General features: G+C 34.3%; 1 protein-coding gene across 1 annotated transcript in view; it reads left to right on the top strand.

Annotated features, from left to right (window-relative positions):
* Positions 1-14,765, top strand: part of LOC123306806 — a 634,033-nt gene that overhangs the window by 604,840 nt on the left and 14,428 nt on the right. The window contains exon 9 of the mRNA XM_044888961.1: positions 6,085-6,210. Coding sequence (XP_044744896.1) covers positions 6,085-6,210 — 126 coding nt within the window. The remainder of the gene's footprint in view (positions 1-6,084; positions 6,211-14,765) is intronic.

Below are 14,765 nucleotides of genomic sequence, written 5' to 3'. Positions count from 1 at the left end.
TGGAATATTGAAATAATTGATATCTTTCTGACTCGATCTCAGTATGCGATATGCGTCAATCACTTCAGCATGTTTCAATAAATTTCGTCGATAAATTTGGCTTCAATGATGGTCTCGGTATTTCCATGAATTCTTAAAATCACCCTGTAGCTTTCTGGGGAGAGCCAGAAATTAATTTTTTATAGTCAATCCGTACTCATCTAGTCTTACTCTATCTATACGATAGATATATAAGAGTTTGCACAGGGACACCCTGTATGAATATTTCAGAAAGAAATTGTTTTTTCCCAAATGAAAACACAAATTGATTCAATACCCTCAATATTTGACGAGCAGCTTATCTGAGGTATTAGTCCGATATGCGTGTGAAAAAAAGAGTACCCAGAGTTTGTTCTTATCGGTGATGACGTATGGTGCAGAAACAGTAACATTGAAGACAATATCTTCAGAATCACCCGATGAAAGATTGGCAGATCCATGCTTGATGTATCTCTATGTGACTATATCAGGAGTGATGGTTATCCTGCGAAGAACAGGTCTAACTTATGTGGTTGAGCACATGGCGTGGCTTAAATGGAACTGGGCAAACAAATAGACCGATTGTCGGATGAAAGGTGGACCAAAAGACTGATTGAGTGGAGATCCAGAGCCGATAAACGAACGCAATAGGGAAAGGTCCCCTACTCGATTAACCTACGACGTCAGGAAGATGAGTGTAAATAGGATGAAACAGGATCAGTACAATAAGAAGAGCTGGGTAGTAAAGGGGGATGCCCATGGTGAGCAGCGGACGCGAATGGCTGAATGATACCTAATTTTGAAGATTATTCCTATATTCAAAATAGGAAAAAAAAAATATGAAATATGATATTTAATACAATAATATTTTTTTCCGATTTTGAAATAAATTATGAATCAAAATAATTCTTTTGTTCGGTAATTGAGATATAGATATATATTGATGTCTAACACAATATTTCTTCAGCGAAATGGTATAATCATAAGGAATTCCTATAATTTGTTATGCATGAAGTTTATGCAAGAGATATTTTATTCTGGAGCTTAGAAAGAGGGTTCAAGCGAAGCGGTGTTACGGGTATTTGTATGAAACTTTAATGCAAAGAACAGATTAATTCATCAAAAATTTGACGACTTGACAGGTTGCAAAGTTACGAAGAAGTTTTGGCAGGTCCGGATTTGAATTCGATTTAATGCAACTAAGATGAAGATAAGATTCAACAGGAAGCCAATATGGAAATAAAGCAAGGGGCGGATCACATTCAAGCAGTGACATTTTCGTCACATAAAATATTATCACACATTTCATTCGTCCAGACATGTTATAACTAGCTGTTCTGCAGCCAAAGCAAAAATAAAGTCACCAAAGTTCATGCTTATGCAATATCTACGATATTCAATCTGGTCAGGGAAGATGTGCAGATATTCATTTGAACAAGAGACAATTACAGCATGCATGGTATCAGTCCACGGGTACCTAAGGGTTATTTGAAGATGCAGGTTCACTTTTCATTTCCACAGGTGAAATTGAACCTCATCTTGTTTTGGGATGTGTTGGGGGCTCTAGGTCTTTAAGCCGAGGAGGCTAAAATTTTGATGGAAAATGCAAAATGGGTTCCAGTAATTATTATCAGTCATTTTCAATATACAGTGGAATCAAAATAAAAAAGGTTTATAGTCTAAAATCCACTATTATTTGAAAACAATTTATTTATCGGTTGACATGTTTCGTGACGTTTTTCCAATAGCTTGAAAGTGTCTTGAAAGGTGTTAACCATTTTGGCATTGAGAGTATCGAAAAGAGGGAAGTTGATGTGTTTGTATTTTCGATACTCTCAATGCCAAAATGGTTAACACCTTTCAAGACACTTTCAAGCTATTGGAAAAACGCCACTTATAAGGAGAAGGAAAGTATATGAAATATGACGTTGAAAATTGAATAATTACCGAGGCCACATACATACACGCAAGATGAGAATAATGACACCACCTGTCAGACCTGTTTTGTTTCGTTTTTGTTTTGTTTCATTTCATGCCAGGGAGTACCCGTTTCATGTAGTATGACATAATTGTTTTCGCTTTTGTTTTGTGAGGGTTTGAAACTTCTGAATTAGAGTATGGCTTTCAGACTAGAAAATATTTGACTGAAACTTAATTTATTTTCATATGTAAGTTCAAAATTCGAGCATTTTTATATTATACTTACACTATTTCCACCTTTCAGTATGGCTTTGTAGATAACTGTATTATAGTCGAAACATGTCAGCCGGAAAATAAATTGTTTTCAAATAATAGTGGATTTTAGACTATAAACCTTTTTTATTATGAATTCCACTATGGGTTTTCAAGAAGTGGAATCAAAGGCGAATTTTGGCTCTTGTGGTTAACTATGGTTTAGTTGTAGTTATTTGGGTAATCTGGCGATGATAACCATGTAACTATGGCGTTTCCATGACGTCACACAGAGTTAGCCACGTAACCTTCTCTTGACTTGACCATACTTACTGGTAGTGGTATGTAGTTCTATCCCCTTCGATTGAGTAAAATGGAATGAATATTGTACCATTCATGTTCGGTGATATTCACAAAGTTTTGAGTTGATGCTATTACGTAACTTTTATAAATAACAACTAATTTCCGCGTACCAGACAGATAAGAAGTGATAAGGGTACTGGGAAACGGGAAGATAGTCTTTTTATTTTTTCACCCGTAGCAAAACTGAAGAATACGAATTTAATAAGTCTGATTATTCTTGAGATAATGAATTATTATTTATATAGGTACTACATATGCTGAGGTCCTGGCCGGATTTAAACCTATACTATGATTATTTCTGCTGATTTAGACTTGATAAGGCCCTAAGTTATTTGAGATAGATATGAGGTCCTTGAGAAGTCCAGATATTATGTCAGTGACAAATATGAAATAATGAGTATCTAGATTTTAGAGGTTTAAAAGGCAATATTTATATTGAAACATATTATATTATATGAATCTTCAAGTTAAAATCATTTTCATATATAACAAACTAACAAATATAATCTACCTCGTGAAAAGAAACGCGCATTTTAAAAGGAACAATTTATAAATGCTTATTCTGTTATCTCTCAAAATATATAATTTTATAAGAATTTCCACTCCTCTTTCGATGGAATAGGATGTATTGATATCTCTTTTACTCATCTTCCTATAAGCAAAGCAAAAGCAATTTGGACTGTTGTTTCGGGGTATAGAAAATTGATATTCACGATTTCAAAGGTACTAATGAAAAAAATTAGATATATTTTCTATCTTGTGCCCGATTCTCGAGTTTGTAGGAATGCCATTCCATAGGAAAAAAGTGACATTTTCTAAGGGAATTTCACATTCTTTATTCTCAAATTATACAACGGAAATTATAACTTTAATTTTCTGATAAACTACTTCCAATTCTATTCGTCATGGGAACATATTCCTATATATGTCCTATCGGTCTACAGACCCAGTGGTGATGATGTAGCTGTTTTTTTTGAGAGGATGGAAATGGTGCTTACTTCCATTGGCGTGGGCCCAGATATTATCGTTTCTGGTGATTTCAACATTAACCTTTTGCAGTCAACGAATGTTGGTGAAAAAATTGAATTTCCATCCCTGATGAGTTCATTTGAACTATCTCAAACAATTCATGAAGCAACCAGAATAACACCTAACAGTAGTAGTTGCTTAGATAATATTTTTACCACTTTTCATAGCTCTGAATGTGAATCTCAGGTGCTCAGAACTGTAATATCAGATCACTTTGGTCAAAAGATTTCTTTTAAATTCCATAAAATAAACACCAACAAACCAATATTCAGAAGATTTTTCACTTCTGAGGCTATCGAGGCTTTCAGGAGTGATCTGAGGGAGCAGGACTGGGCGTCTGTATTTGAAGCACCAGAATATGACGTGAATTCTCAATGGGAAAGCTTTGTTGAGATATTTTTATTGATTTTTTTTGAGAAATTCCCAAAAAAACTGGTTCATGTTAAAAAAGAGGATTCCACAAAGATGTTTGTGACTCAGGAAATTATAGAATGTAAAAATAAATTAGATAATCTTTTGTTACTGAGAACTCACCACAAAGTATATGACGATCTTTATAAAATTGAGAAGAAAAACTATGAGTCTCTTCTATTGAAATCAAAAGCTTCATACTATGAAAAAAAAATTCAAGGTTCAGATAACAAATCAAAAATGATGTGGTCTATAGTAAATGATATAACAGGGAAAACTCTTAACAATGAATGTTATGTTGAAGGGTCACCATCCGAGGTGTCAAACAGTTTTTCCACATTTTTTGAATCACTCATTCAGAAGTTGTCTAAAGAAATTATTGATCTTCCCTTTGTTGATTATTCTCCAGATATAAAGGAAACATTCACCCTCTCACAAGTTTCACCCGAAGAAATTGTTCAAATAATTAAAAAATTCAAAAATAAACATTGCAGTGGATATGATGAGATACCTCTATCACTAATCAAATCATGTAGCGATGAACTGAGTACTGTGATTTCATATATTGTCAATAATTCTTTCAAATTTGGAATATTCCCTAATCAGCTGAAATATTCATTAATAAAACCTATTTACAAAAGAGGAAATAAAAATGCACTTGAAAACTATAGGCCTATAAGCCTTCTCCCTAGTTTTTCACGGATATTTGAAAAAGCGATGTCTTCAAGGCTTGTAGAATTTTGCATGAGAAATAAAATATTTAGTGACTCACAACATGGTTACCTTGAGGGTAGGTCTCCGATCACAGCCATTTTTCAATTCACTCATGAAATAATAAAAATACTGGAAAGAGATGGACTCGGTTTAGGCTTATTTATTGATCAAACAAGAGCATACGATTGCCTCAATCATGGTTATCTACTCAAAAAACTTGAAAAAATGGGCGTTCTTAATGAGGTAAAAGGGTGGTTTGAGTCCTACCTCGGAGGTCGCCATCAGAAAGTTGCTGTAAGAGTCGAAGATGTGTTGTCTGAATCAGAGTTCAAAAAGATTGAAACAGGAGTACCTCAGGGTAGTGTACTAGGCCCGATATTATTCATTCTGTATGTAAATGATCTGTGTATATTGATCAAATGCCTCTTAATTGTTATTACTTGTTTTGTAGATGATACAAACATATTATTAGAAGGTCAGAATTTTTCAATTCTCGGTGATAAAGCTGATGAAACTTTCACAATAATCAAAAATTGGCTCTACTCTAATAAACTTATAATAAATGAGGACAAAACTGCAGCATTAATTTTCAGTACTGATAAATCGCGCCGAAATCTCTGGGTCTATATGTTGATAGATTTTTGAAATGGTACGATCACATTGAATAAACTAAGTAAAATCAGTTTTGGCATAAGAACATTGTCGAAGTATATAAGTGAGAAAGAATTGAGGATAGTCTATTTCGCGAACGCTGAGTCAATTATGAGGTATGGTATAATTTTCTGGGGAAGTAGTTCAGCGGTAGATGTAATTTTCAAAGTTCAAAAAAAAATTGTAAGAATTATGTGTCATTTATCCTTTAGAGAGTCTTGTAGAGGAGTTTTCAAGAACAATAGAATTTTAACTCTGTATGCCTTATATATATTTGATTGTTTGATATTTTTTTTCAAGCACAGAGAAAAGTTTGAGGTATATACTACTCAGCATGATTATAACACAAGATCAGAAAACCTACACTATCCCATTCACAGATTATCCATAACGGAAAAACGTCCTTCGTACATGTGCATAAAATTATTCAATGCACTTCCAAATAATATAAGAATTTTAAATAACATAAATGTTTTCAAAAAAAGACTGAAAAACTGTCTTATTGATATTGAGCCATATTCACTGAGCGAATACTTTGTAGCTGCAAAGCGTTTGTAAATGTATTTTTGTGACGTCGATTTCATTTGATCTTTGTACGAAGATTCCTTGAAATAAAGTTATTATTTATTTATTTATTATTTATTTATAGGATACAATTCCTACAGAGTCGAAAATTGAGCCTCAGATATCTGGAACCGCTCTGATTAAGTTTTGTTTTTTTTGCAGGTAATCCAGATATACTTATTTGTGGAAATTGCAGAGAAATGTTCACGGACCTACATGACCTTCTAGAGCACAAGAAAACATATTGTAAACTACGCTTCACCTGTAAATGTGATGTTATTAAATCAAGTGAGTATATCAACTTATTCACGATAATAAAGAACGCAGTCAGTACAATCCAAGTGTTGAATACTGTAGGATTCGGAGTACTGAACTGAAGTCATCTGTTGACTGGGGTCGTGGGAAGTATCAGACCCGTACCTACTCGAAATTTCAGGAAATCGAAAACTCAACAACTAGATTTTCCGACTTCAAAATAAAAATGTGGAAAATCGCTCGGACCGGTCAGTTTCTGATTCAAGGAGTAACAACTTTTCCGCTTTTTTCATCCTCGTTACTTCAACCCCCTAAAGAGGGTGAGCACAACCACTTGCTTCTGAATAGGGGGAGGGGTATTGCAATAACTAATTTTGAAAATCGTATCGAATTCTAGATGGTCCTAAAATGTAAAATTTCGCTTCAAAATATCCATCGATAATGAAATAACAGCGATAATAGTGAAAGAGGCAATGTGGAATTTATCTCGAGAATATTATTCGTATCCGACACATTTCAAAGGTATGTATTATAGTAGGTATGTTGTTGATTGTTTTGGAAAAAATATATCCGCTGCTTACCTACGTTGTGCAACTGGGTGCCAAATTTAACATGATAGAGACTAAACGAGGAACGTGGCTGTCCTAGATCATGTAGCAATGAATCCAACGATTGGAACTGAATGAGGATGATCCCGATTACCGATTCCAGTTCTGTGAAGTGTTCAGTGAAATGATAAACGGTAATCCAAAATACATGTTCGATATCTGTTTTTCATACGAGTTTTCTTTTTACCTTAAAAGCATTGTAAGCCGTTATAACTGTCAGATGAAAATCCGAAATTTTTTCAATAGGTGCATACTCAATTTACCCTAAAATTGAAGGTTTGAGGGGGTATTTATGGAAATTACCTAATCGGCCCTTTTTTCATACCCGGTAATCTCACTGCCTGAATTAATTTAGATCTATTGAAGAACGCTATTTATCCAGCCCTCGTTCAAGTATTGGAGAATACAGAAGACCATCAAACGATCATTTTCCAACCAAATGCAGCACCACCTTATTTTGTTAAATAGTTGCGTCATTTCTTAGATGATAATTTTTCTCTCGCCTGGATTGGAAGAATAATAATAATAATGAGGATTTATTTCCAACAGGCAGAGCCCAGTAACAGGAAATCTACAAAAACTATAAACTAACACTAAAATGCGAATAGGTAACTTATAGACCAGAATTAAATTACTAAGAGATGAGAGCAATGAACAGTGAAACTAAAAAAGTAAACAAATTGCTAACAAAAAAAACTTTCAAACTAACACTCATATCTATTATCACAAAAATTAATGAAAGTTTTACATATCATGGAAACTCCATCAAAGTGAATGTCACAGAGATACGAGACCTGATTGAATTTAGAACAAATCATACACACAGGTGACTGTAGATCTGGACAGTCAACAGTGCCATTCAAGAGTCCATGAAGGAACCTCAAACAAACAACGCCCCTCGTGACATCAAGCTTAACTGCACCGAATTTATTTAACAAAACAGCATGATCGAAACCTCGCATCGGATAAACACCCTCCTCCTTAAATATCAAGTACTTGAAAAACCTTCTCTGAACAGCCTCCATGTGATGTCTATGGCACTCGTATATAGGGTTCCAAACAATGCATCCAAACTCCAGTTTGCTCCTCACAAATGCATTGAACAGCAAAATCATGGCTCCTGGGTCAGAAAAATATTTGCTATTACGCACGATGAATCCATACATTCTTGACGTCGTACTAAGTAAATGACCAATATGAGGAACAAATGTATATCTTTGATCGAAGACAATACCAAGATCGCTTATTTCCGTTTTTGTGCTCAAAATGCTGCCATCAAGACTATAACTATACAAGAGATAGTTCTTTCTCCTGGTGTACGTGACGACATTCCACTTAGAAATGCTCAATGGAAGTAGATTTCTGCCACACCAAATAAACAATGAGTTCAGGGCACGCTGGAGCACCCTGGAGCAGATAATTGACAAAAATAATAAACAGGAGTGGACCTAGATTAGCGAACCCTGGGATACACCAGATGTAGGAATACAAAGTACAGAGCAGCGTCCGTCCAGGTAAACAAACTGCTGATGACACGACAGATAGGACATAAAAAAATGAACTAGATCATCAGAGAAGCCAAACTGAGTTCTCAACTTATGTATCAGAAGTTTATGATCAACCTTATCAAACGCTTTCTTAAAATCAGTGTATAGTGTCCACCTGGCCAGTTCTATCCAGAATCTCAGAAACATGCGGAGAGAAAACCGCCAGATTAGTAGTACACGATCTCTTTGACATAAAGCTATATTGTTTCTGTTCTTATCAAGTGCAAGTGCAAGGGGACATATTGAGTAGCCACCCATATCACCTGATCTGGCTCCACTGGACTTTTTTCTATGGGGAAATCCAAGATTTACGTTACCCAGCGGATATATGTATATATTCTTCTGATACAGAGCATTACAATTTTTAACAGCAAACAATTATCATAGCATGTGTATGAGATACAATTTGAGCAGAGGTTAGCGTAAACGGGGTACCATACAATTTAGTGTATGATACAAGAGATTAGAGAAAAACCCCAGTAAAACAATCCTTTTCCCCGTGAGTGTAGTGAATTGTAAGAAAGGAAATTTTTCACGAAATAAGCAATGAAATCTCGTCCAAAATGGATCCTTTCTTCTAAAAAAAAAAGAAAATCCAGTAAGTCTTCTCCAAGATACCAAAAACTTCAATCTGAAATAGAGAGAAATCAAAATCAGAAAAATGTAAAATAATAAAATTTGATTCAATAAATCAGATCGACCTAAAATTCACAACCCAATTCAAAAAGATTCGGAAACTGCATGTATAGCCCTAAAACCATCCTGAAATTATAAATGGGTCAATGATTAACCAGATGATTTATGATTTCTTCTGGTTCCACGCATTCACAACTAGGGCTCTCGACTAAATTCCATCGGAAAGCATACTATTGCAACGTTCGTGACCTGTTCTTATACGATTCAGAATGCACCATATTTTCCTGGCAAGATCAAAACCAGGAACTCTATTTGAGGGAACAGTAAATAATTCTTTGTTGAAAATAATACACGTATTCCATTCAGACTTTCAAAGGTCCTTGTCCCTTATATTCGAATCAAGAAAAGAGTTTGTCCATATAAAGGTTTACGCGACTTCAGTCTTGGAATCATATTTTCTGGAATGGAGGACAGAATTGAAAATGAGTCGGGAAAGGATTGAAGTTTATTCCAGGAATTCATAACCGCAGTCTGTCTACGAATATGAGGCGGTACAATATTTGAAAGAACTGGTAACCATCGAATAGGTGAAGATTTAATAGTTCCAGTTATAATTCTCATGAAAAGATTGTGCGTCAATTGTGCATCAATTTTTCGCACATGAGCATTATTAACCCAAACGGGGCAACAATATTTAGCAGCCGAGAAAACCAAAGAATAGTTGTTGCATCCGCACCCCATGAAGTACCAGCTAGTAAAGCTAGTTTATGCAGGATGATTTGCGAACTTGGATCATTAATGAATTACGTCAAATTACACCAGAAATCTTGAGTAATGTACTTGAACGTTTTCAGCAAAACTTATATCACTTCATGGAAGCATTTATAATAAACTAATCACAAAATTAAGTACTCTTCTATTATTTTAACTGTTATTCTGTTATCGATAGAAATTTTGAACTTCAGGGTCAGATATTAGTTGATAAGATCTTCAACATGAATTATAGCAACATCCCTCATCCCTTTTCAAAATCAAGTTGCAGTTACGGGGATGCAAATAGCGGATAAGTTGTTCCTCCTCGAATCAGAAATTATATGGTCAGAGCGATTTTCCACATTTTCATTTTGAAGTCGAAAAATCCATAGTTGAGTTTTCGTTGGACCACACTGTAAATTGTTACAGAAGATTCTTGAGGTAAAAAGAAACACTTTTAGTCTTCACCACAAAGATACACAGCCTGTTAAAAATCCTTGAAAAAATTTCATTTTCAATTAATAAGTATAACATCACAAAAGATTTCATCCAATGGAATTATTTACGACATATAGTTTTTCATTAATGAGATGAAACTCCTCCGCACCCAAAATTACCATAAAATATCAGAACTTCAAAGAAGTCAACTCTTAAAAGGGTTGAACTGCGACTGGTCAAATATTAATAGGAAAATTTTGACCATTTTGGAAAATAAAAACATTCTCTCGAATTTTATATTATCTGTGCAGTTCGATAAATTGGGTACTTGAACTGAAAGCAACTCTGTTTAAAGACCACAGAATTAAACTAAAAAATAACAACTTACAGATATGTCATTTTAGTCTTAGAATATAGGTACATGGAATGGACATTCAGTACTACGAATGAATTGTTTGTAGTACACACATTGTCATTCGATGTTTCTCTGTCTAGCGCGACACTAAGGCGTCATATTGAAAAATTTACATACGGTCTATTCGTACTGAAAATTGATGTGACAATGATGTCCGACTCAACTGTCCCAATTGTGATTTGCGACACTAAGCAACTATCTCATTCCAGTCTTTTGATTGTTTATTTTCCATTCCATGTATCTATGTTGTAAGATTGTAGATTGTAACTTGTTATTCGGAAGGGAAATTTGTTGTCATTACAGTTTTCTATGTTAAGCTGTATTTTGGCGTTGAACTCCTATCAAAAATTATTTCGAAATATATTCTGCGTGACGTCGATATTTAAATCTTCGCTAAAATGAAGAGTGTTGGAAGCTTGACATCACGATATGATGACGATCGATTGACAGCGATTTGCGGTCCGAAATATGCCAGAATCTACTTTCGATATCCACTAAATATTTTTGAAAAACGTTCACGCCAAAATAAAACCTCAGTAGTTAACCTGAGAAGTTTCAACGTTCAGTGATTAAATAAAATGAAAGTTTGATTGGGTTTTGTTTGAATCTGGTAATTTTTGTACGAAATGAAATAAACAACGATAATAAATTATTACAAATTGGGGATGAATACAGAACTAATATGGGTGGTTGCAGGCTTAATTCGTTATCATTAAAATCGAAATGAAGTAGAAATGGAAAAATGAATAATCAATATTTCCACTATTAGCTTATTTCGAATGTTACAATGGTACATTTAATACTTGAAAAACTTCAATGCGAAATTTCTAGAGGTGGCATAACTCATCATGAAAATTTTATAAAGCTATTTCTTTTTATCTAGGCCAAATCGGAAAAAATGGTACTCAGGTAACTTGTTCTTCAGTTCAGTGTTACCTGTTTTGACTAGTTGACTATTCTACGCCGATTTATTTCAACGCTATAATTTTAATTACGTATAAATAATCGTAATACATGAGAATTTATATATCTGGTATATTTCAACGGAGTATCTAAACCCAACTCTGCTGAAAAAGTCTCGAATCATCATACTTCGCAAACTTTTCTCATGAGAATACTCATTATTTTTCTTTTTCTGTAATTCCGCCTGCTCTAACTCTTGGGAAATATCCTACAAAAAAGGGTATATTAACCGGTCATAGTAATCTTTTTGGCGAATTATCACCCTTTCCAGAGAAATCGTTGTGACGAGATTTCATATTCATTTCTTTCAGGTATAAATTCTACATTGCGGCATTTTCAATGATTTTGAATGAAATAAGATTCGATGGATTTAGGTAGGTTGTCGTTTTAATGAGAGTTAGAATACAGGGTGGCCATTTGAAAACGAAACAGAGCCATGTACAGGCTGGGCAAAATTCGTTGTCTACTGAGGGGATCTCGAGAACTGTAGCAGCTAGAAGGAAACGAATGACACATACTCGACCTTTTTTTCATGACTAATCCAAATCTAAAAACAGAATCGGCCTATTATTTTTAGATTTGGATTTATAAACAAAAATTGAGATTTCGACGATTCCGAAAAGTTCTCATAACAAGTTACAGATCTGAAACTTAAACCTTTTTAGGCACTTTCATACGTAGAATCTACTGACAAAAGATTTTTTTTTCCAATTCAAAAATAACAAATTCAGTAAAATTTTGCATTTAAAAAAATGAAACTTCACCTAATGATTCGAAATGAAAAAATATTTTGAGCTCATCAGTGGATTCTACGTGAAAAAGTGCCTGTAGAAGGTGCAAGTTTCAGGTAAGCTACTTCAAAGACAAAAAAGTTACGAGAACTTTACGAAATTGTCAAACTCAAAAACGAAGTATCGTTGCAGACTGTGGTTTTCACCATTCTTTGTTTCTCCGAAAATGAGCTCGGAAATGTGTCATCCGTTTTTTTCTAGCTCCTATAGTTCTCGAGATCCTCTCAGTAGACAACGAATTTTGCCCACCCTGTACAGGCGAATTAGCCACATTTGTTGAAAACGCCGAGAGAGGTTGTTTTTTTTTTGGTGGTGGGCACTTTTTGACGCATAATTCATTAGTGGAATAGCATCTATAAGGGGCAGCCCCCACCCTCTAATTTGGAATAGAGAAGATAGGTTGTGAGATACCTCATATGAAAGCTTGCTATAATTCTGAATATCCATTATCGATGGATATTTTGAAGCGTTTAAGGATCAGATTGTACTCGATACGATCTTCGAAATTAGTTATCGCAACACCCCTCATCCCTACTCAAAATGAAGGGGTTGTGCTCACCCCCGTAAGGGGTTTCCAGTTACCTGTATACAAAGAGCGGAAAATTTGTTCCTCCTCGAATCAAACATTGATGTGACCGAGCTATTTTCCACATTTTCATTTTAATGTCAGAAAATCGAGGTGTTAAGTTTTCGTCGAACCATCCTCTATAATTTAATATAAGATAGTACAATAATGTATTCACTATTTTGCAGGAATATGCTTGAACAATTCGATTTTAATTTTGGACAATTTGATTTTCATCTTAAACAAGTCGATTTTCATTTTAAACTGTTTGTGCCCTACCACTACGCAGTAGAAATTTTCGTTACTATAGAGAGTGTTTCCAAATTAGACGTGAACCTTGGAGGAGGTGTTAGTATCACTCATTTGCTGACGTTTGAGCCATATTTATTGATAACCAAAAATCAACAGTTTCCGAGATATTTGAGTTCTTGTGTTTTTCAAAAAATTTCTCACCTTACTTCATTTTTCGTCAATTTTTTTCTACGTTGACCAAGTCTGATTATAATTTTGGATTATTTTCATCATAAAATATATAATCAATTTCTAATATCCATTTGCCTGCAACTTTCGAATTCCACAATTCATGTATGAAAAAATTATTTTAAAAACTTGCCAAATTCCTTCATCATTCATTCCCTAAAAAGTTTTCGTTAGAATGCAGTCACTAGTTTCGTTTCAGCAGATTTTTTTATAAACAACTTTTGGAATGTCCAATATGAAAAATAGTGAATGAGTAATCAAAAGGCATCAAGATCCCAAGTATAATCATAGACTGCAATTATTAATATACACACCAACCTTTAAATCATACTAATTCTTTTTCAACATCTAATACAGGATAGTTTTGCTTTTTTCATACGTATCATATCTTTTTCTGATGAAAATAATCCAAAATTATAAGCAAACTTGGTCAACGTAGAAAAATTTGACGAAAAATGGTGAGAAATTTTTTGAAAAACACAAGAACTCAAATATCTCGGAAACTGTTGATTTTTAGTTATCAATAAATATGGCTCAAACGACAGCAAATGAGTGATACTAACACCTCCTCCAAGGTTCACGTCTAATTTGGAAACACCCTGTACATAAAAATGTAGTCATTGTCTTTCATAGCCCGAGCCTTTCTCGATGAGTTCTCTTTCCGACAGTCAAATCTGCGAAAATCGGTTATGCCAATTCAGAGATTATCCTGGACAGACCAAAATTTCAAAGATAGTTGATTAGGTTTGTGCGAATAAAATAACCCAAATAACCCAAAAAAAACAAGTTGGATGTTCTAATAATATCACGAACACACCAAACAAACACTCCGATTCTATTCATTAATATAGATTAGGCGTTATTTTTCATGCACAATTCAGGATTCAATTCATTCAAATAACTATTTAGTTTTGAACAAGCAGAATAATCTTCATTGATGGATTTTTAACTGCATCTTGCCCTATTATTTTTCAGTTGAAAAAATTTCAAGTAGGTAATGTTTTTCGAAAATTTTGTGAACCACAACGGTAGTAAAATATTATGTGATAATAATAATAATAATAATATTTGAAGTTGTTACGTACATGTGGCCCAGGATTAACAAGTACATCATTGTGAAAGAATATTCACAGTTACACAGGATGCAGGCTCCCTATAGGGTACTTATCCTTTTATTTCGTTATTTCTTTAGTCCTTGTGCCAGGAAAACTACCAGAATTAATTGGTTAATAGAGGAATTTCCACCGTACGTAGTGCACTGAAATGAGAGTATTTATACGAAAACAAGAAATTGCCTTTTTGTCGACTCTCCTGCAACATTTATGCTGGTTGTTGGTCGGTGTTGGGATCGGTATAAATTGGCTCTGTCTTCAAATCCTCTTAAATGAGATA

The sequence above is a fragment of the Coccinella septempunctata genome, chromosome 1 (genome assembly GCF_907165205.1).
Source record: "Coccinella septempunctata chromosome 1, icCocSept1.1, whole genome shotgun sequence".
NCBI classification, from domain to species: Eukaryota; Metazoa; Arthropoda; class Insecta; order Coleoptera; family Coccinellidae; genus Coccinella; species Coccinella septempunctata.
The sequence above is the reverse complement of the archived record's forward strand: the minus strand, read 5'-3'. Positions and strand labels throughout refer to the sequence as shown.